At 40.2% G+C, this 20792-nt stretch overlaps 1 protein-coding gene across 1 annotated transcript in view; it reads right to left on the bottom strand.

The window, feature by feature from the left end:
- The window catches only part of Slc17a8 (solute carrier family 17 member 8), a 46572-nt gene that overhangs the window by 3105 nt on the left and 22675 nt on the right, over positions 1-20792 (bottom strand). Inside the window, exons 4-11 of the mRNA XM_020155080.2 lie at positions 20246-20360; positions 18219-18306; positions 12857-12943; positions 12133-12272; positions 11873-12022; positions 10778-10910; positions 5523-5633; positions 863-990 (exon numbers count right to left, since the gene is read on the bottom strand). Coding sequence (XP_020010669.2) covers positions 863-990; positions 5523-5633; positions 10778-10910; positions 11873-12022; positions 12133-12272; positions 12857-12943; positions 18219-18306; positions 20246-20360 — 952 coding nt within the window. The remainder of the gene's footprint in view (positions 1-862; positions 991-5522; positions 5634-10777; positions 10911-11872; positions 12023-12132; positions 12273-12856; positions 12944-18218; positions 18307-20245; positions 20361-20792) is intronic.

Below are 20792 nucleotides of genomic sequence, written 5' to 3'. Positions count from 1 at the left end.
GAAAGCATGAGGCCCTCAGTTCAAACCCCACTACCACACACACACACAAAAATAGGCAAAAACACCATGATATCAATATTTGCCTAAAGCAACTTCGTGAACTTTCTTCAGTGGCAGAGATACAATATTCCTGGGCCCTGCAGTTGAATTCTGGGTGGTTAAACTAACCATCCATGTTCATCTAAATACAAAAAGGTTCTGTAAGTTCTGAGTGCCACACCCTTGAAAGTTCTTAGGCAGGGTCATTAATGTCTTGTTTATTTTCTTCTTAACAAGGAAGTATAACAGCACTAATACTTTTATGCTGGGACGTTCTAAGCTATCGATGGATATGGGCTATAAAGTTTAAGTACTATGAATTATAAAACAATATTGGGTAACTCATTCATCCTGAGTTGATCACCTCAGTTTCTTCTTTGTGTCTCTCAACAGTTTCTGTGGCCTTCACCCCTATCCCCCAAACACTTATTTCTCAGGTGATAAAATGTGGAACTGAACAACAATTACCCTTGGTGCCATCAATGAAAAATGACTTAGCCAGGCGTGGGCTAATCCCTATAACCTAAGCACTCAGGTGGCTAAGACAAGAGGATCATGAGTTTTAGGCCAGTCTGGGCTACATAGAGAGACCCTGTCTCAAAAAAATGAAACAAACAAAAATAAATAAACATGATTTAAAAAAAAAAAAAACAGAAAAAGAGAGGAAGAAGAGAAAGAAAAGGAAGAGGAGGAAAATGTTCAAGACACAGTCAAGGTTAAGGGACACACGTTTACAGGCTGGGGTTGGGCCTGGAGAGCTCCATTTTGTGCAGCACCTCTGACCTCTGATATTATAACCGATAGCTACAAAGGAGCTCATTACCTTGTGCTTGGTCATTGCACCAACAATGAGAGGGCAGACCATTCCAGAGAGGGTTCCCACTCCGTTTGAGATCCCCATGAGAATGCTGGCATAGCGGGGGGCAATGTCCAAGTGGTTGACATTAAAACCTGCAATGAAGCCAGAATCTCAAAATCAGAGTCAAGAAAAGAGTAACACACACCCTCGGTAAAACACATGGCTTGCCCCAGCTCTCATTAGTCTACTTCACCTCTGCAGCGTGAGACTGACGGATGGTCTACCAAGATGAACAGTGCCAGGCTGTGTCTGCATAGAGCAGGAAAACATGCTGCCTCTGACTGATCAGCAATGTCTACATGGGCTCTGGATGGGGAGAATTACAGCATGTGTGCCCTGCAGATTTGGAGCTGCGAACTATAGTGTTGCGGGGGAGGGGGAATTAAAAACTTAAAGACTAGACTGCATTTATTTAAAGCAAATAATCAAATCCTGTGGAACCAAACTTTGCCTCCTAATGTGGCCCCTCCTAGCCCTGAGCTCACTCATAAATTCTGCCTTCCTGGCCACACGACTTACTGAAAAGTATACTTACTGCTAATAACATTTGCACACACATTGGCAGAACCCTCTGTAATTTACAAAACACATTCACACACCTGCTTGATTTGGAGTCTGAACATTTGGATTTAAATCTTATTTCCACCATGTAACAAGTACCTTTTTGACCTTTGTTTCTTCATCTCTAATACAGGGATAATATTACTACTCGCCTCTTAAAGATGCTGTGACCAGAGACAGGAAAATACACACCTGGGAGCCCTTGGCAAATAGCTAAGCTATTCTAACTGCTACTGTCACTGCTGCTGCAGCTGCTGCTGTTACCAATAAGCAACTCCCTGTGTCTGAGGTCTTCTATCAAAACGTAATGCTGCCCTGGACATGGGCAACACCAACACCTCATTGTCATTCTGCTTTCCAGGAGAAAGGAATAAACAGAAGGAAGGAAGAAGACAGAAAGCCAGAGACGGCAAAGCTATGAAAGAGGCTAAAACCCTCAGTTTCTTCATCTATAAATTGAGGCAATCATTCTTATAAAATTGTGTAAGAATTAAGATAAATAATGTGTGTTACTTACATGGCACATAGGGGTGAAAGTCAACATTTACAGTCTTTCTTGAATTCACTTTTAAAATTTTTTTTCTCTTTATTTTTTATTTATATTTTTGAGATGGTGTCTCCTATATTGCCCAGATGGGTCTCAAATTTATGGACTTCAGCAATCCTTCTATCTCAGCTCCCTGAGTAGCTGGAACTATAGAATTGCTCTATCCTGTCCAGCAACAAGTATGTTTTTGATGGGTTGCTAGCCATCTGTCTTGTTTACCACTATCTTCCCTGAACCAGCAAAGTGTCTGGCACCTAGCAGTCACTCAATAAATAGTTGTTTTATAAATTACCAACTTGAGCTACTGAAATTACAGCAAGGAGTTGTAGGTTTTATTTATTCATGCTTTGATTTTCCTTTGGTTTGTTATTAAGTTCTCTATTCTGTGCAAAGAACCGAAATAGGTTTAAACCTATTTAAAACCATTTTTTCTTCTAATCTGGCATATTGGTTGATTGTTTTTCTACCTCCATTCAGGGAGAAATTTTAAGAAAATCTCTTTTTGTAACAAATTATACCTCTCTTTTAGATCACACTGTCAGACAATCAGAATATAAAACAGCTGCAAAATTAATTAATCTTACTGTGATTTGAAGGCAATAAATACTTTATTAGAAAATAGTCCAGAGATAAGAAACAATTAACATGACTGCTAGCTGTAAGATTCTGTTATAAGGCCAGCCTAGACACCTGTGTTCTGCTAAAGATATATCAAAAAAGCCATTTAGGTTTCTAGCTGCACAATTCTGGTGTTGGTGGTGGGAGGAAATCGCTAGGAAACTAAGCTATTGATAGATTTTTGTAGCAGATAAAACAGTTACAAGCTAGAGTCTGTCTTCTCTACCTAGGACATTTCCCAAAGCAGGTGTCACTCATTCCTCACACCTGTCCAGCCTCTCCTGTCTCAGCTTTCTTGTCTATAATCCCAATTTATTCCTGATGAAGCTGCACATATGAGATCCTGAGGAATGATCACCCTCTCCATGGCCACAGCCCCTCCGAGCATGTCAGCATTATCAGACTTTTATTCTAATTTAAGATACTCAATGTACTTTGGCAGGTTAAATCACTCCTACGAGCCTCAGTTTCCTCATTGGTAAAATAGATGTAGCGGCCCTTCTCACAGGATTGCAAAGAGGATGAAATGAGACCTTTTTTTATTTTTTGGCGGTACTGGGGCTTGAACTCAGGCCCTACACCTTGAGCCACTCCACCAGCCCTCTTTCTGTGATAGGTTTTTTTTGAGATTGGGTCTTGCAGATTGTTTGCTCAGGATGGTTTTGAACCATGATCCTCCTGATTGCTGCCTCCTGAGTAGCTAGGATAAAAGACATAAGCCACCGGTTCCTGATGAGACCCTATTTTTAAAATGGCAAGCACAAACCAAGGGCTTTACGAAAGGCAGCTATTGTGACTGGGAGGACTGGGTGCCTCTACTTCTGATTGCAACTTAATTGACAATCCAGGGAAAGGAAGTAATGTGAACCTGAACATTTCCTGTATCTCTGGAAACAGAATATGAATCTGTTTTGCATCAAAGTTATCAAGAGAAGGTGTTCCTCAACATCCGAATGGAAGCAAGTCATGACTGATCAATCCTTGCTACTCAGAGTGTGAACTCCTCCCTAGGCACAGTGGTTCACATCTGTAATTCCAGCACTCAGGAGACTGAGGCCAGAGGAACACAAGTTCAAGGCCAGCTTAGGCTACATAGTGAGTTCAAGGCCAGGCTGAGCTACATATTGAAACCTTGTTTTAAAAAAACAAGGGCTGGGGATGTAGCTCTATAGCAGAGCACTTGCCTAGCGTGCACAAGACCCTGGGTTCAATTCCCAGCAATACACACACAGAGTATAGATTGTTGATCAGCAACACTGCAGTGCTCATTAGAAATGCAGGCTCTCAAGACTCACTCTGGCCCTACTAAATAAGAATCTGCATTCTGTGAATCTTCAGTGTCTGTGTACATTGAAGTTTGAGAGATCGAGACGCACTGGGCTAGCGTGCACAATAAACAACAACAATCTTAAATACGTATTAAGCTTCTTCTGCATCTGGCACTGTGCTAAGGGTTTCTAATACCTTATTTTCATTAGAATGAAAGTTTTATGAAGGGAGAATCTTTGATTTGTTCACTGCAATAGCCCTGTGCTGCGAACAGTGCCTAGCTAGTGGGAAGTGTGAGTGAATGCATGAAAGACCTCAGTTCATCCTCCCACAGACCCTATAAGGTTGCTGTTATACCTCTCCAATCTCTGGGTGAGAACTTAAATAATTTAGAAAATTAGTACATGATAAGTAGTTAAGAAAGGTCAATGCACTTCCAAACCCAATTTCTTAGCTGTAAGCTAAGAAGACATTTTTTTCTAATTTACTACTCATCAGCTCTGTTTGTTTGATAGACACCCCAAGCCCTTGTTTTAGGGTAGTTTAGACCAGAGTTCACGCCTTTTTTCTGTTTTGGCACATTACCATCCTATTTGATATTTAAGGTAGTGTAAGCTAATGCAAAGAACACAGACTTTGAGCCAAGCAGATCTGTGCTTCCGTCCTTCCTTCACTACCAACTGTGTGACATTAGCAAAGTACCCATTTTTTTCTGAGCTTTCGATAAATATAAGTAAAGTAGTGAAAAAAAATCAGTAGAATTCTGATATTAGTACTTGCTTCACAATGTTGTGAGATAGATGTAAATTTTGCCGTAAATAACCCAATTATTTTCTCATGTAGTTTTGCACACAATGCTTTTGAAGTCAAAAAGACATAATATTATTGTACTCTGGCCTCTCCCAATAACTTGGTTTTTATTCCTGTAAACTGGGGGTTTTAGTAGCACTGATACCCCTTAGGGTAACTGTGAGAATGACAGAGCTTAATACACATAGAGGGCTTTGAGTGTCCCGAGCACAGAGTCTACACTTGATCAAAGTAAGCTCACGTCATTGTTATTATTGTTATTAACCTGCTCTACCAGTTTTGAAAGTCACTTCCCCTTTCTGGACCTGTATTTTCTTATTTGGAAAATGATACTAATGAAATGGGTCAAGTTTAAGGAAGTTTTCCACTCCAAAAAACTTCTGATGCTCTATGTCAAATGACAATCATTTGAGCTACCATATCAGTCCTCCAGCAGGAAGTGAGGATTGAAAGAGTCACAACAGCCTCTGTTAGGTAGGGTGACCTAGGCTGACTCAGGTCACATGCTTGAGTCTGAGCCCATGCCTCAGGAAAGTCTCCTGCATTTGTATCTTTTCCTATGCAGATAAGTAGGGAGAATCCCAGCTCAAATGTGATCCAAAGATCATCCCCACAGATCTTACTCCAACTAGATAAAACTCTCTCAGCAATGGCCCTGCTCCTTGGCAATGGCCTAGCTACTGAAAGAAGGGTTTTAGGAGTTTTTAACTCCTAAAAAAAAAGAAAGAGAAAACACTACCACCAGGTTCTCATCCTTCCTTCCTCTTGAAACCTAATAAATCTATAAGTCAAGATTCAGAAACCTAAAGGATACTTTACCTGAAATAGCAAAGCCACTAAATCCTACAGCAAGCACAAGAAAGGAGATAGCCACCCCTTTGGTATGGGAGAAGCCAACCACCAGGAGCAGGGTCGCCTCCATGCCAAAGCCTGCAGATGAGAATCATGTCAGTCAACCTAAAGTTATTGATTTATCAAGTAAGAATCCATAGTTCCACAAGTCCAAGTTTCTTGTTCATATACTCTGGCCCAGTGCTTGTGTATTACCTATATGTTTCACGACTACATGACTGTGCTAATCTTACCTGGGCATGCTGTAAACTTTCTAACATTGTCCTGGTGCAGTAACTTTCTAACATTGTCCTGGTGCAGTAATTCCAGAGATGCTTCTGGGGTGGGAAATGGTTTTAGTTAATTCATGGGCAGTTGCCCTGACATTTCTAAATATTAAAACTTTTCTACATGCTGTTAATGAATCTCCTTTGACCACATAAGTTGTAACCTCTCACATAAAAAGAATACACTTCTCCAGTATTTCTTGCTTAAAGCAACCAGACAGCTGTAGTGATTATCTGAAATAAAACACATCTTAGAATTCATGAAGCATACAGCAAAGTTCTTCCCTTTCATTAGTTCACCAAGCTCTAAGGTCTCTTTTTTTTAAAAAATGAGGTATTTGTTCAGAAAATGCAGGAAGACAAAAATACTTTCTGTTCCTTCCATTCAGAACAAATGAGTCTAGTAGAATTTTTTTTAAAAATGACAAAATTATGAATTAGTTTCTTCTCATCAAAAAAAATGAAAGAAAAAGTTCAGCTAACAGCAGACAGAAAGATGGCATGAATACCATTTGCAGTATATGAAATGTCCTGGGAGTGGGGAGATAATTAGTGGGGCTTTGTTCTGGAGACTGCTGATTCCAGACATCTCCACACGACTGACCTACAGTTACCTCCAAGGCAACATGCCAAATCAAGTCTCATTTGCCCTGATTTTTACTCCTAAAAAAAAATCAAAGCAAACCACTACCACCAGGGCATTTCCTTTTGTTCTCCAGATCTATCTATCCATCTGTATAGTCAGACATGCCTGGCTCTACCTCGGAATTGTGTGACCTTGAACAAATTACTTCACTCCTCAAATTCATAATCCAATGAAATGGAAATACCAGTACAACCTTGTAGGACACTGGAAGATCAAATGAAGCTGTATAGGCAAGGTATTAAATGCAGCACATAGGTACAAATAGTAGCCCAAAGTCCAAGGCAGAAACAGCTCCACCAATTACACAGAAACAATGTCTCAGTGATGGGACAGAACTAAATATGAGCAAGATATTTATTTCCTCAAAATATGTTCAAGAGTCTTCAGGGCATCTGGGTTTAGAAGAGGTTTTAAAAATAGTATTAATCCATGATTTTCTTTCAACTTGCTAATTTAGAAGTACATAATTTTAGCCAACAGAAATACAATTGAATAGCTGGTATTTGTGGAATGCCTCCTTTGGAAAACTTTTCTTTCTCAGTATCTTGAACACAAAAGAAGAAAAAGCACTAATATTAATTGAGAAGCTTTCACAGATTGAAAAATATACCACGTGCAATTACGCATTGCTTCACTTAACTCTCATGATTATCATCTGAAATTAATACAATTATTATTTTGTTGTGGGTTTTTTTATTTCATTTTGTTCTGGTTTTTGAGACAGAGTCCAGGATGATTTGGGATTCAGAATCCTCCTATCTCAGCTTCCCTAGTGCTGAGAATATAGTCATGTGCCACATGCCTGGCTTACTATTTAGATCTTAAAGAAGAGAAAAGCTGACTCATAGAATTTCCTCCATTTCCATCACCATTAATTCAAGACATGTCCACCATGTCTTGACTGGACAACTAAAATAGCCTATACTTGGTCTTCCTGCGTGTGGCCTATGTTTCATTCTCCAGATTTGAAAACATGAATCAGATCATGTCCTTTCCCTACTGTCAGAGTTTAAATGTGAAATTCAACATAGGCTCATATGTTGAACCCCTGGTCCCCAGCTGGTGGGGGCCTAGATGGAGGAAATAGGTCCCAAGGGTGTGTCCTTGGCCCTGGTCCCTTTCTGTTTGCTGTAAAGTGAATCATGCTACCATGATGTTCTGCCTCACCACAGGCCCAGAATCAATGAGCCAAGAACAATGGACTGTTGTCTCTGAAACTATTAGCCAAAATAAGTCCTACCTCCCTTAGGTTATTTCAGTCAGGTATTTCATCACAGCAACCAGAAAAGTAACTAATACACCTGCTTTAATCCATTTGCTTCCCAATCATTTCAACAAAAAGCCAAGTACTGAATGTGTCTCTAAGACCCGCCTGGGTCCAACTCCAGCTGAGCATTTTGGTCTTACATCCTATCATTCTCTACCTCACCTACCATTCTGCCTTTCCTTCCTTCTGTTCTCAAACATATCACATTCATGCCTAGCCTCGGGCCATCATACATGCTTTTTCCCCTCTGCTTAGAATGCTTTCCAACAAGACTGTAATAAAGTATCACATGATGAGTTGTCCCCCAATTCATATGACCATAAAGGGACCGCTAGAGGCTGATGTGGTTCTTTAAACACAAGAGGAAAAGACCTGAACCAAATGGGAAAAGATGTTGCTTTAGTCAGCTTTTCATTACTGAGACAAAATACTTAAGGTAAACAACTTAAGGAGAGAAGGATTTTTTTTGTCTCAGTTTCAGAGATTTCAGGCCATGCTCACTTGGCTCTATGTTTCAGGGCCTGTGCTGAGGTAAAACATCATAGTAGAAGAGTGAAGGACAATTGCCTACCTCATAGAAGCTAAGAAGCAAGAGAGATGCCAGGGACAAGATATTCCTTTCAAAGGAATAACACTCCTGCAGTGACCTCTTCCTCCAGTCAAACCCCACTTCCTAATAGTCCACTCAGCTATGAACTCATCAGTGAGTTAACCATTAATGAAGTTAGCATGTTCAATCACCCTTCAACAGTGCCACTGGCTGGCAACCAAACCTTCAACACATGAGCCTTTGGGGCCATTTTATATTCAAGCCATAACAGACATGTAGAAAAGACTGGGGTGAGAGATGAAGATGAACAGGACTCACAGTAAAGAGAAAAGGAAGGAGCAAAGTCACAGACAGAAATGTCCATGGCCCGGGGTGGAGGGCTGTAAACTGGTACAGAATTTGACAATTAGAGAAGTGAGACTTCGGCTACTTTAGTAGATTCTAATCGCTACTATAACAAATTACCACAAACTTAATGGTCCAAAACAACACAAATTTTATTATTGTACAGTTCTGGAAATCACAAGTCCTAAAGGAGTCCTACTGAGCTGAAAGCAAGCTACCAGCTGAGCTATATTCATTGTGGAGGCTCCAGAGGAGACTGCGTTCTTGGCCTTGCCATCTTCTAGAGTCTGCCTGCATTTCTTAGCTTGTACTTACATCACTCTGACTCCCACTTCCATCATCAAACCTCCTTCTCGGACACTCACCCTGTAGCCTCCTCTTGTAAGAACCCTTGTGATTATACTGGTTCCACCCAGATAATGTAGGATAACCTCCCCATCTCAAGATCTTTAATTTTATCACATTTGCCAAGCCCTTTTTGACATGTGAGTAAGCATATTCTGAGAGTCAAATAGACATTTTTTTGCCTACTACAGCTATCTTGGAGAGGATCCTAAATTTAGTGCCTCAGAGCTTCACCTCTGCCCACCAAAGAACAGGACTATACCTGCTGACCTCAGTCTTCTAGACAAAAATTCAAGCTAAAGTCAGTCCCAAGCATCTCTGCCTGGTTACCAGGTTCTAGTCTTTTTATTCATACTATGTCCTCATGAGGCTGTGAGGCCGAAATGTGCTTGCTCCTATCTCTCCACACACATTCTTCCCTTCTAAATGGACCTGACCCATCTAATCTGGAGTCAGAGCATGGCCATCCTCTCCTTTTCAATTTAATATCCCAGTTGTGACCTCCTGTCCATAGATGGTGCTGTCCTCTACCTCCATTCAGTCACCCTCCCCCCAACAAAGAGTAACAAGAGCATCAGCAATGGGCTCAGTCAGACCTGATGTCTTGCACATAATCTACTACTTGAGTAAGTCACTTTATTTTATCTCACTTTTTACAATTTCTTTCTGTAAACTACACAGAGTAATGGTACTGGACCCATAGGGTGATTATGAGGATTAAATAAAATAATGTATTTAAAGAACCTAGCTTCGTATTTGGCACAGAAAGCACTCAATAAATGTTAATTTAAAAGGCAAAACAAGAGTTGATACAGTGGGTCAAGCAATAAGAGCAGTAAGAGGTCTGCCTAGCAAGTGTGAGACCCTGAATTCAAACCCCAGTGCTGCCAAAAAATAAATGAATAAAAAAAAAAGCAAAACAAATGAGCTAAGAAGAAAACAGAGGCACTGGTGGTCCATGCCTGTAATCCTAGCTACTTAGGAGACAGAGATCAGGAAGATTATGGTTTGAAGCCAGCCCTGGCAAATAGTTCCACAAGACCCCATCTCAGAAAAAAAAAGGTGGCGGGGGCTGGCAGAGTGGCTCAAGGTGAAGGCCCTGAGTTCAAACCCTAGTAGCTTTTAAATAAAAAAAAGAAAGAAAATAGAGAAATTTAAAAATGTGAACAGTCGTAAATGTTGTAGGGGTTCATAACTAATTTCACTACCTCTTTTGAGAAAATGCCTAACTCTCACTTTGTCTTTGCAAAATCAAAACACAAAGCAGGAACTTAAAAAAAAGGCAGAAAAGAATGTGGTCTGTGTGTACTTTTGTGTGTATATGCACATATGTGCATATGCATATGCTCATACACAAGCATATATTGGAAAGAAAGAAGACTATGCAGAGAAAATACTTTCCTTCTGTGTATGTGCAGAAAAGGAAGGAGAAAAGGAAATAAGCTCCATAAACAAACATTAAATATGGAAGGATATATGAAAAAGTAAACAATAAACAGACATGTAACTGGAAGTCATATTACTCTGGCTTAAGAGTAGATAAAAGAAACATTTCTTTGGTTTTAAGAGTGTCCTGATTTATCAGCCCTCACCTACATTGTCCTATCTCAGGTTGCATAAGTGTAGGCTGGATAACCACTTGATAGGGGCATGATGAACAAAAAACTGTCTGCTGGGAGGATGGAATTAGGTGTCTTTAAGATCCATTCTGATGACTAGACATCACCTCTAAAACATGTTCTGAAGTTCCATTTACTCTAATTCTGTAAAAGCCATGGAAGCCCTCTCCAAAGTCCACAGTACCTCCACAGTTCATGATCTTTCTAACAGCAGTGGTGGTCAAAAATTTTCTGCTTCTTAAATAATCAGCCAGTTGTCCTCCAATAGGCACAACAATTGTCATCACCATATGTGGGACTGCTGACAAGAGACCCACCTGGAAGAAAAAGAAACAGTGAGTCATCTTTCATTTTTCATTACTTCTGAAAGATGTAGCTCCAAAGTTCCCTGTTCACCCCACTCCACAACTCACAGCCACCACTAAATTTAATCATCTAATGTAGGATCCAGAGAGGTCTGAATTTCATAATAAATGATGAATGAGTAAATGATTATGAATATAGACTAATCTGTCTACATTGGAAGTCCCTGAGGACAGAGAGAAATTTTATTAATCACAGAGGCCCCAGCAGTCAGCATGGGTCTTGACATGAAGAAGGCAGAGCACTTGGAGAGTGCTCACTCATGACAGCCACCATCAAGTGACTATGCTGGCTCTTCCATGGTCTCGTCCGACAGTATCTATAGCTACGTAGACATCTACCTCTGCTAGGCTGTGGTTCTCTCCCTTGTAGGAAAGAAGTTTTATTCTCTTAGGCTGAACTTTTATGTCTCACCATCCAAAGCCTCCTTTCCTGAGACACACACAGACTAATGACAATGGCTAAGGACATTGAAAGAGACTCTTTCTAAGCCATCACAAGCAATGTTGGTTACTTCTGCAACCAACCATCATTATAGAGAGAGAGGTGGTCTGAAAAATGAGCGTTAGGATTCTTTCTGCTACTCAATGAATAGTTTATAAGGAGAAAAAACCCATACTTGTCAAATCTTTTTATCCTTGCCTAATAAGGTATTGAATTAGCTTTAAAAACACTTTAAGACTGGGTAGAACCTCAATTTTTGAAAGCAGCTTAATACAGTTCTGATCCTTACTAAGAAGAAATTAAGTAGCTAATATATTATGCACAGAATGCACAACTTGTCTGACCTCCAGGTTATTAGGTGTCACAGAACTGTTTTGAATTATGATCAGCAATTTAATTATTTTATAAAGATATTCTCAATAAAATCAAGAGAATAAAAGTTCAAGAATGTTTGAGGCATCTGTGTGTTTACCTTACTTATTGCAAATCCAAAGACCTCTTCAAAATAAGCAGGCTGACTTATTAAGAGCAAATAAAAGGTCCAGCTTCTGCAAAAGTTTGCCACAATGATTGCATAAACCGGCAACGACGTGAAAAATCTTTTCCATGGAGTATTAAATTTCTAGGGAGTAAAAAATATCATGTGATTTTTAGTAAAGATATTGATACCCTTTCTGAAAAGATAACTACTCATAGAAAAGAAGTGAGACTTATCCATCCATTTATACTTACACTTAGACTGACTAAGTTGGCTCCTTCTCCTATACTTGTCTCTATATAGGTCCTCTCCTCGTTGGATATTGTTGGGTGAGTTGCTGGGCACTCATAGGCCTGCAACAGCCAAAACATGTACCAAACAATGCCAAACATACCTGCAGTTAGAAAACAAAGGTTTGATTATGTCTCATTTTCTTCTATTTCAAAGTTTTTCAATTTTTTTATTGCTTTTGTTTTGTTTTGTTTTGTGGTACTGGGGTTTGAACTCAGGGCCTACACCTTGAGCCACATCACCAGCTGTTTTTTGTGATGGGTTTTATTGAGATAGGGTCTTGAAAACTATTTGCCTGGGCTGACTTCAAACCACAGTCCTCTGATCCTGCCTCCCGAGTAGCTGGGATTACAGACATGAGCCACCAGCTCTCAACAGTTTTTCAGCTTTTAATAGTAGTCTGAAATAACAGTCTGTTCAGCTAAGAGAAATTATTTTGTTGATTTTCCTATTGTTAACTGGTATTTAAAGAAAGATAATGTTCTGCTTGTTTAAAAAAAAGTCAACTTTAATATAAACATTAAATTAATAAGAATTACTAATTCTTATTAATAAGAATTCCACTAATACAACAAACTTTTCTTAGTAATTTCTTTTTTCATATAATAAACTCTCAGCCAGACCCTAATACAGGAAACTACCATGTCTACGAGTCACTATGTGAACTCATGAAGTCAAATTACTTACCATAAATATAAAAGACCGAGGCCCATCCAATGTACTGCACCAATACCCCAGCCAGGGGCATGGCAACCACTGCCCCCGCATAGGAACCTGGAACAAGAAAAGATTGAGAGAAGTTGGCCAATTGGCATGCAAACCTTCTCAACTCATTGACAGTTCATTTAGCTCAATCCAAGTCAAACTACCTCCATCGGGAGAGAGTCAGGCAAACTCCTAGTGTGTGCCTTAAGACAGAGCTTCCAGGAGAGGAAGGTCACCAGGCTGCCCTTTAACTCCACCCAGAGACCATCCAGGACTTAGGCAAAGATTGCTCAAGCACCACAATTTAGAATTGCATTTGAAAATGGAATCCAAAAATGACAAAAATGGAAGAGAAATTTGAAAATTCAGCCATGTAGAATATTGGGTACTGAAGATGGCAAGTGAAGGAACATATGGACCCTGTTTTCAGAGCTCATAGTTCCAAAGATTTTCACCTAGGTCTTTAAATGAGAGACATTAAACTATTAAAAGGATCATGCTTCTATGTCTTTGATTTTGAGAGGAAAAAAAAAAAAAGAAGGAAACAGTTGAATTCCAGGAAGGCAGGAAAGCTGTTGTCTCCATCTACTTCATAACTGGGACACTTTTAAGTTTATTTCTATTAAATAAAAATTGCAGGAGGCCATCATTTTGGAAAAGGTTCTTCCACTGGGCCCCAACAGTCCATATTAAAAATCAAAATGGAGTCAGTCATGCATAAATTCCATATCAAAAACTGAGCCCTTTATCTCACTTTTCAAGAAACCAGGAGAAAAAAGAGATAGCAGCAAATTTCCCATTTCAACGGGCATGATAACAGTGTTCTTCCGCCTTGTTCCTTACATTAAAAAAAAAAAAAATGTATCCTGATGTTAACCAGTTATTTCTCTATTATTCTGTGCTCTTGTCCCTGATGCCACATAAGGAAAGTAATTTTCAAATGACCGGTCTGCTTTTTGTTCTGTGGTTTTGCTTTTTTTTCTTTTTCAGCTTTTCTCTGTCCATAAATCAGTCTCTTCTGTTGTCCCATTTGGAATAATCTATTTTACAAATGAACTGTTGCTGATTCTAGAATTGAAAACAAAGTCAATTGCCAGGCATGGTAGTGGAACACACCTATACTCCCAGTTACTTAGGAGATGGAGGCAGGAGGATCATGAGTTGAAGGCCAGCCTGAGCAAAGTTAGCAAAGACCCTATCTCAAAAACAAAATAAAAAGCATAAAGATCAGGGGGCATAGTTCAAATGCCTAACAAGGTCAAAGCCTTGGGTTTCATCTCCAGGAGAGAGAGAGAGAAGAGAGGGGAAAGAAGATGAAGAAAGAGAGAAGAGAGAATGAATTAAGACCTTCAATCTAAATTGTAATGTCCTTTGACATTTCTTTCTCTTTTTGGCGGTACTGGGGTTTGAACTCAGGGCCTTGTGCTTGTTAGGTAGGTGCTCTACCACTTCAGCCACTCCACCAGACCTATTTGACATTTCTTGCTTTGGAAATACTTAACCTTGTAAATACTTACCTGTGTGGGGAATTTATCTCGTCTAGACAAGATAATGAGGTCTAGAGGCAGTAACCTGGCCTCTCTATCATGTATAGCTGCAGGATATCTAGCAGAGAAACACAAACCCTGATGAACTCCCAATAAATATTAATTGAATTGAAAAGTTGTCATCTGAAATTTCCCCCAGGCCATGAGTGAGAAAATTCTTCCTTCAGATAAGTGAGCAGCATGAAAGGAAATTCTGCATTCCAGGATCTGGTGCCAAGGAGGATCTTTAGGAAATGGTAATGGTGGGGGAGGTCTTCCAGAGAAATCAATTAAATCACATCCTTGTAATCTGGGCCTGGCGCTCTAAGAAAGGCCCAGCCTGGGATATGGAATCTGAACATGACACCTGAGGAAGGTGAACTACTGATTCAGAGATAAGATAGGAATGGGATTGATTTGAGGGTGCACTCAGCTATGTATGTGAAGACATTTTGTAAGCTATAAAGGGTTACACAAATGCCACCATTACTGCTTTATCATGCACAGAATGACAAAGCACATTTTTTTCAAACCTCAGAATTCCTTAAAACAATAAGGCAAGCACTCAGGGTCTATGTCAGAAAAAGGATGCAGGTAGACTTCTGTGTGTAGAGAAGGTAGTCTTCTGCCCCAGGCCAAATTCCCTGGAAGGGGTAATGGGAGGCTCTGGCACAGGTGATGCCAAGCCCCACAAAAGTGCGTAAGTGCTTTCTGTGTGCTAACTACTGTGCTAAATATTCTGCATCCATGATTTTTCTCAACCTGATGAGGCAGGTACCAATATTACCCCCATTTATAGGAGAAAACAAGACTTTGGGAAGAGAAGTAAATTGCCTGAAGTCACAGAGGTATAAGGACAGGTTTCCTGTCCAGGAACTCAGGTCCATAGAAATCCAAAGTCTTATTTTGTAATAATTCAATTCTGCCTCCCCAAAATGCCCAATAATTTCCCATTGTAAGAAGCATTCTTTCAGCTAGGCCTGGTGGTTCATGCTTGTAATCACAGCATTGGGGGATTGAGGTAGTAGGATGCAGAGTTCAAGGTCAGACTGGGCTACATAACAAGACACTCTCTCAAAAAAATAAAAACAGAAGAAAGGAGGATTCTTTCATGCGGGGAAACTACAACTAAGCTGCTCTTCTTCATCTATCAAACCCTTCCTTATACTTTCAGACACTTTAATGTCATCTCCTATTACTCACTCACAGCCCCTTTATTACACCCCCAGTAGAGCACATCCCAATAGAGCACACTGTCCTCAGTCTTCCCAAGGGAACACAGTGTATCTCAGTACCCTATGTGCTCACCACAGAGGGCAGAGGAAGACCTCAGTGATTGTGAAGAGAAGTAGCTGAATTGGGGTGAAAGAGTGTCCCCTGTTCTGTTCTCATTAGCCTGGAGAATTTAATCTCCATTTCATCCCCAGCCTCAGTTTCCTCAACAGTAAGACAAAAGGGTGTGACTCATGTTTTATAGAGTCCTCTTCCCACTCCAATATCTTTAGAGATTAGGAACTGATTAAACCCAAACGTGAGTTTCCTTTTAATGACATTTCCCCTTGACTATTCATTGAAATAAAGCCACACCTAACCTGGGAGATATAGTAAAGCCTATGACCTTGACCAGGTAACTTTCCTTGAGAGTCAAACCATTTCTTCAATCAGCCCTTTTAGGGCTATAAAAACACACTAAGAATGGGGAGTGGCTGCTGGTCATTCTCAAGTTGCTGGCAAATCGAAATGAAAGGCCTTACAAATAAGCCATCATAGAAAGCAAGGCCAAGGATCTAAGAATCTACAAAGTCAGCAGGCAGAGTCCTATACTCCTCTAGAGCTGCTGTGAGCTCAGTAGTAAGCATGGAGGTGCTCTGGCAAACAAGAGGCCAGAGATAGTTTTTCAGGGCAAAAGGAGCTAAAGATTTCTCAGTTGTGCATACAGTTCAAACGTAGGCACAAAACAGAGACGAGAGAGACTATCTCACACCAAATTCCCAGGAACATTTTTATCATTGCTGTTGTTGTCATCTAAAGGAGAGAGTAAATGTCTGGGAGTGTGGCTCAAGTGGTAGAGCACTTGCCTAGCAAACATAGGTCCTGAGTTCAAACTCTAGTACCACCAAATAAGTTAAAATTTAAAAATAAAGGAGAAAGCAAAAAAGAGATAAATAAAAACACAGAAATAAAGAGGAATATTTATTTTCCCAAGTTGGCTTGAAAAATCAGACCAGTAAAGAGAGGCAGAGCAAGATGGCACCTGAGTGAGATCCTTCCAGCAACACTGCCCCATAGGCAGAATTTGAACAGCTATTCATGCACCAAACCCTTTCACAGCAGCTAAGGAACAGCAAGAAAGTATTTAGGAAGCTTAAAGAGGAAGAATTAATAACATCAAGAATAACTTCTTTTGTATGTCAAGCTACATTTTTTTTGGCAGTACTAGGGTTTGAACTCAGGTCCTCATGGTTGCTAGGTAGGCTACCACCTGAACCGCTCTACCAGCCTTTTTTATTTTTATTATTTTTGAGAGTGTGTGATGGGTATTTTTGAGATGGGGGGTCTCTCAAACTATTTGCCCTGGCTGGCTTCAAACCACAATCCTCTTGATCTCTGCCTCCTGAGTTGCTAGGATTATAGGCATGAGCCACCAGTGCCTGGTAAGAATAAATTCTTTAATTACAAAAAAAAAAGGTGGCATTTGGAATCACGCTGAGACTAGCTCAACCCATATGAATAGTGACAGTGAAATGAGAACTCAAAGAAGACTTCACAAGACCAGCTCTGCAAAGAAAAGGACTTTGTCTCCTAGATGAAGAATCTGAATTTCAATGAAGCAAATGCTCTACCACTTAAATAACATATCTCCAGCACTTTTTTGCTTTTAGTTCGTGCTTTTGCATGGGCCAGCTTTGGCCAGCGATACTCCTACCTCTGCCTCCCAAGTAGCTGGAACCACAGGCATGGGCCATCACACCAGGCTTGTTTTTGAGTTAGAATCTCAGTAACCTTTACCCAGGATAGCCTCAAACCTTGATCTTCCTATCTCCACCTCCTGAGTAGCTAGGACTACAGGCATGAGCCATCATGCCTCATTGTGCTATGGTTCTGCTATTGATCAGAATACTAGTTATTCCCAGCCATCCATAGAGGGGCCAGTCCCAAAGGGATGGCTTGGAGTGAGGCAACCTAAGGAAGTTGAAGTTTGGAGACCCAATAATTAAAGTCACATCCCTACTTGGGGGCGAGTAGCTCACTTTTAGTAAAATGAATAGATAATACTTCATTTTTATCTGGAATATAATGGCAAAAAATAATTTAAATAGCTCTGTGACAATGTGGACATGCCAGTAGTGTGTACTAAGGAAAGTTCCATATCAAGAGTCAGGTTGTCTCATTACAGCTCCATGACTTAGCATTAGTGTGAACTTGGGCAGTACCCACATGACCTTGAACAAGTCATCGCACTTATTCAAGGAGGGGACTTGATAATCTCAGCTAGGAACTTGCTTTTCTAGCCTTCTCTGTGGTTAAGAAAGCATATAACAACAACTAAGGCCAAGGAAATAAAAGTGGACATTTTTGCTTTCCTAATGAAAGGTTACAGAGCAGCAAGCATAAGAGAAAAAAGAGCCGTGCAGAGTCAGAACAGGGCTACACCCTGGATGACTCACTGAGCGCCAGAACCAACACCAGCACCCACTGACCTTTGGAACTCTATGTGAAAAAAAGACACTCTTTTTAAGACTCTCGGTACGTTTTTCAGTTACATGAAGCCAAAAGACATTCCAAAATAAAACTTGTAATGATTCTAACACACTTACCACAAAAAGAAGTTGTGGCCAGGCGACTTCTCTCCAAAGGTGGTGCCCATTTGCTCCACATTCCGTGGCAGGCTGGGTAGGTCACACCCTGGCAGAGGGGTGAAAATTGACTATTAATATTTACTCCAATTTCTCTCTGTGTTTAAAGCATGGATATTTCCTCTACATACAGGCTATAATATAAAAAAAAACAATTTATACACACTGGTTGATTGAAAATTTGACTTCCTCACCAAATTTGTATGTTGAAATTTAGTCCTCAGCATTATGGTATTTGAAAATGGGTCCCTCAGAGATGATCAGGGTATGGGGGTAGACTCTTCATGAACAGAATTAGTGTCCTTATAAAAGAGACCCCAGAGATTATTCTTGCCCTTTTTGTCAGGTGAGGACAGAAAGGGAAGAAAACTGTGTATGACCAATTAAACAGGTCCTCATCAGACTCTGAATCTGCCAACACCTGGATCTTCCACTTCCAGCCTCGTGAACTAGAAGGAAATTATTGTTTATGATATTCTGTAACAGCAACTGAACAGACTAAAACAGACATAAATCACATAATTCAGCTCTTTTGATTCATAGCACAGATACTGAAATTCAAATACAGTTCAAAAGTAAGTGTGGTGGGGAGTCAGAAGGAAATCTTTGTATTTATAGTTCATATTATTGAAGCATACCAGTGTGGAAAGTGACTTCCACAATCAGTCAGTTCATCCCTCATTTCAAGACACAGAATCTGAGGCTCAGGACATTAGGGGACTGAATCTTAGTCTCAGTTTTCATGGCTGCCAATGTCACACTCTTTCTACCACATTGGTATTTTCCAAAGTATGATATATGTCTCTCTAGTGAGGCTAGAGTTGGATTCGAGATGCAGTAACAATCAATAGATTTTGTGTGTTGGCAGTGCTGGGGATTGAACCTAGGGCTTCTTACACGCTGGTCAAGTGCTCGACCACCAAGCATCCCTTGCCCTACGTTCTTAATTAAAATTGTTAAATATGTATTAAAGTATGCTTTAGAAAAAATGTAACTGTCACACCAAACCCATGATTTCAAAAATACTGTTTTTTAAGTGAGTCGAGGACTGGAGGCATGGCTCATGTGGTAAAGCGCCTACCTAGCAAGTGTGAAGTCCTGAGTTCAAACCCCAGTGCCAAAAAAAAAATTAAGTGAGTTGAGCTGGGGAAAACAAGGAACAAATAATAGTACAAGTTGTGTATGTATACAACAAAGCAATGAAGGGTGGGGTGATGCCAGAGGCTGGGAAACTTTACCTCAGGAGTTGGTAAACTATGACCCAAGTAGACCCATATGTGCCTTTGTACAGACAGCAAGGTTTTACATTTTAAGGTTTTTACATTTTTAAAGAAGACAATATCTCATGGCACATGAAAATCATATGAGATTCAAATTTCAGTGCTCAAAATGGAGCACAGCCATGCCTACTTGTCCCCATGTTATCTGGGACTGTTTTGCACTGTAACAGCACCTTTGAGCAGTTGCAAAAGACACAGTATGGACTACAAAGCCCAAAATATTTACCTTCTGGGTCTAAATTATGCTGCTTCCTCCATAAAAGTCATTTTCTGCATCAGATTAGACCCTTAGAAATTTACAGATGTAATAAATACATTTAAGTTGCTTTCACTAAAGGAAAAAAACCTTTGTTTTGTAAATTTGTATATCAGTTTCATCCTCTATTAAAATGTAAGGGTGTTAGATAGATTTTGTCTAAGATCACTATGGAATGAATGGTCCTTTATTATGTACAAATGTAAAATCCCACAAGGAATTTTAACTAAAATATTTATAATTACCGCCATCACCAGGAGCTGAGATAAGCAGAGAAACAGAGTTCTTCAGATGCCGAATTCTCTTTTTTTTTTTTTCAGCAGCACTGGAGTTTGAACTGCCTAGGCACTCTTACCACTTAAGCCACTCTACCAGCCCAACATCCCAAATTTTCTAAAGGATCATGCGTGCTCTGGGCATATTGAAAACTTTAAGGAAGCTATGTCTCCTACCTCCACTAGGCCTTGTAAAATTCTAACACACATGACACAGCCATAATGCACTCTGGCCGCAGAAGGAATGACCATGTTCAAAGTTGATGTTAAGAAGATGGCGGCTCCAAATACCCTAGGGGACCAAAGCACAGTATTGTTTATTGGGCAAGGCAGTGATAGATGAAGCACTTCTGTAAAATGTCAGAAACCAGTTTAACAATCCATGAAACATCCTTGTGGAAATTAAGAGAAAATAATCCAGAGAAACTGATGGTGTGGTGTGCCCTAAGATAGATTGCTACCCTGCTTTGATTATGGCAACACAGGGATGTCCTGTCTAGATGATGTCCTAAGGAGTTGTAGAATGACAAGGTTGAGGTAAACTTGCTGAAGACCCACACTTCTAACTGGCTCTGCCCAAGTGGCCCTTCCTCTTCCCTAGGACTTCTGCATGTTTGGGATTGTGTGTGCCTCCTGCTTTCCATTCTGTTTTCAGTGAACTGGAAGCGGGGAGTGACTGTCCAGGAAGCAGCTTATGACCTGGGACCAGCCAAGCACAAAACAA

Source organism: Castor canadensis, chromosome 8 (genome assembly GCF_047511655.1).
Source record: "Castor canadensis chromosome 8, mCasCan1.hap1v2, whole genome shotgun sequence".
Classification (NCBI taxonomy): domain Eukaryota; kingdom Metazoa; phylum Chordata; class Mammalia; order Rodentia; family Castoridae; genus Castor; species Castor canadensis.
The sequence above is the reverse complement of the archived record's forward strand: the minus strand, read 5'-3'. Positions and strand labels throughout refer to the sequence as shown.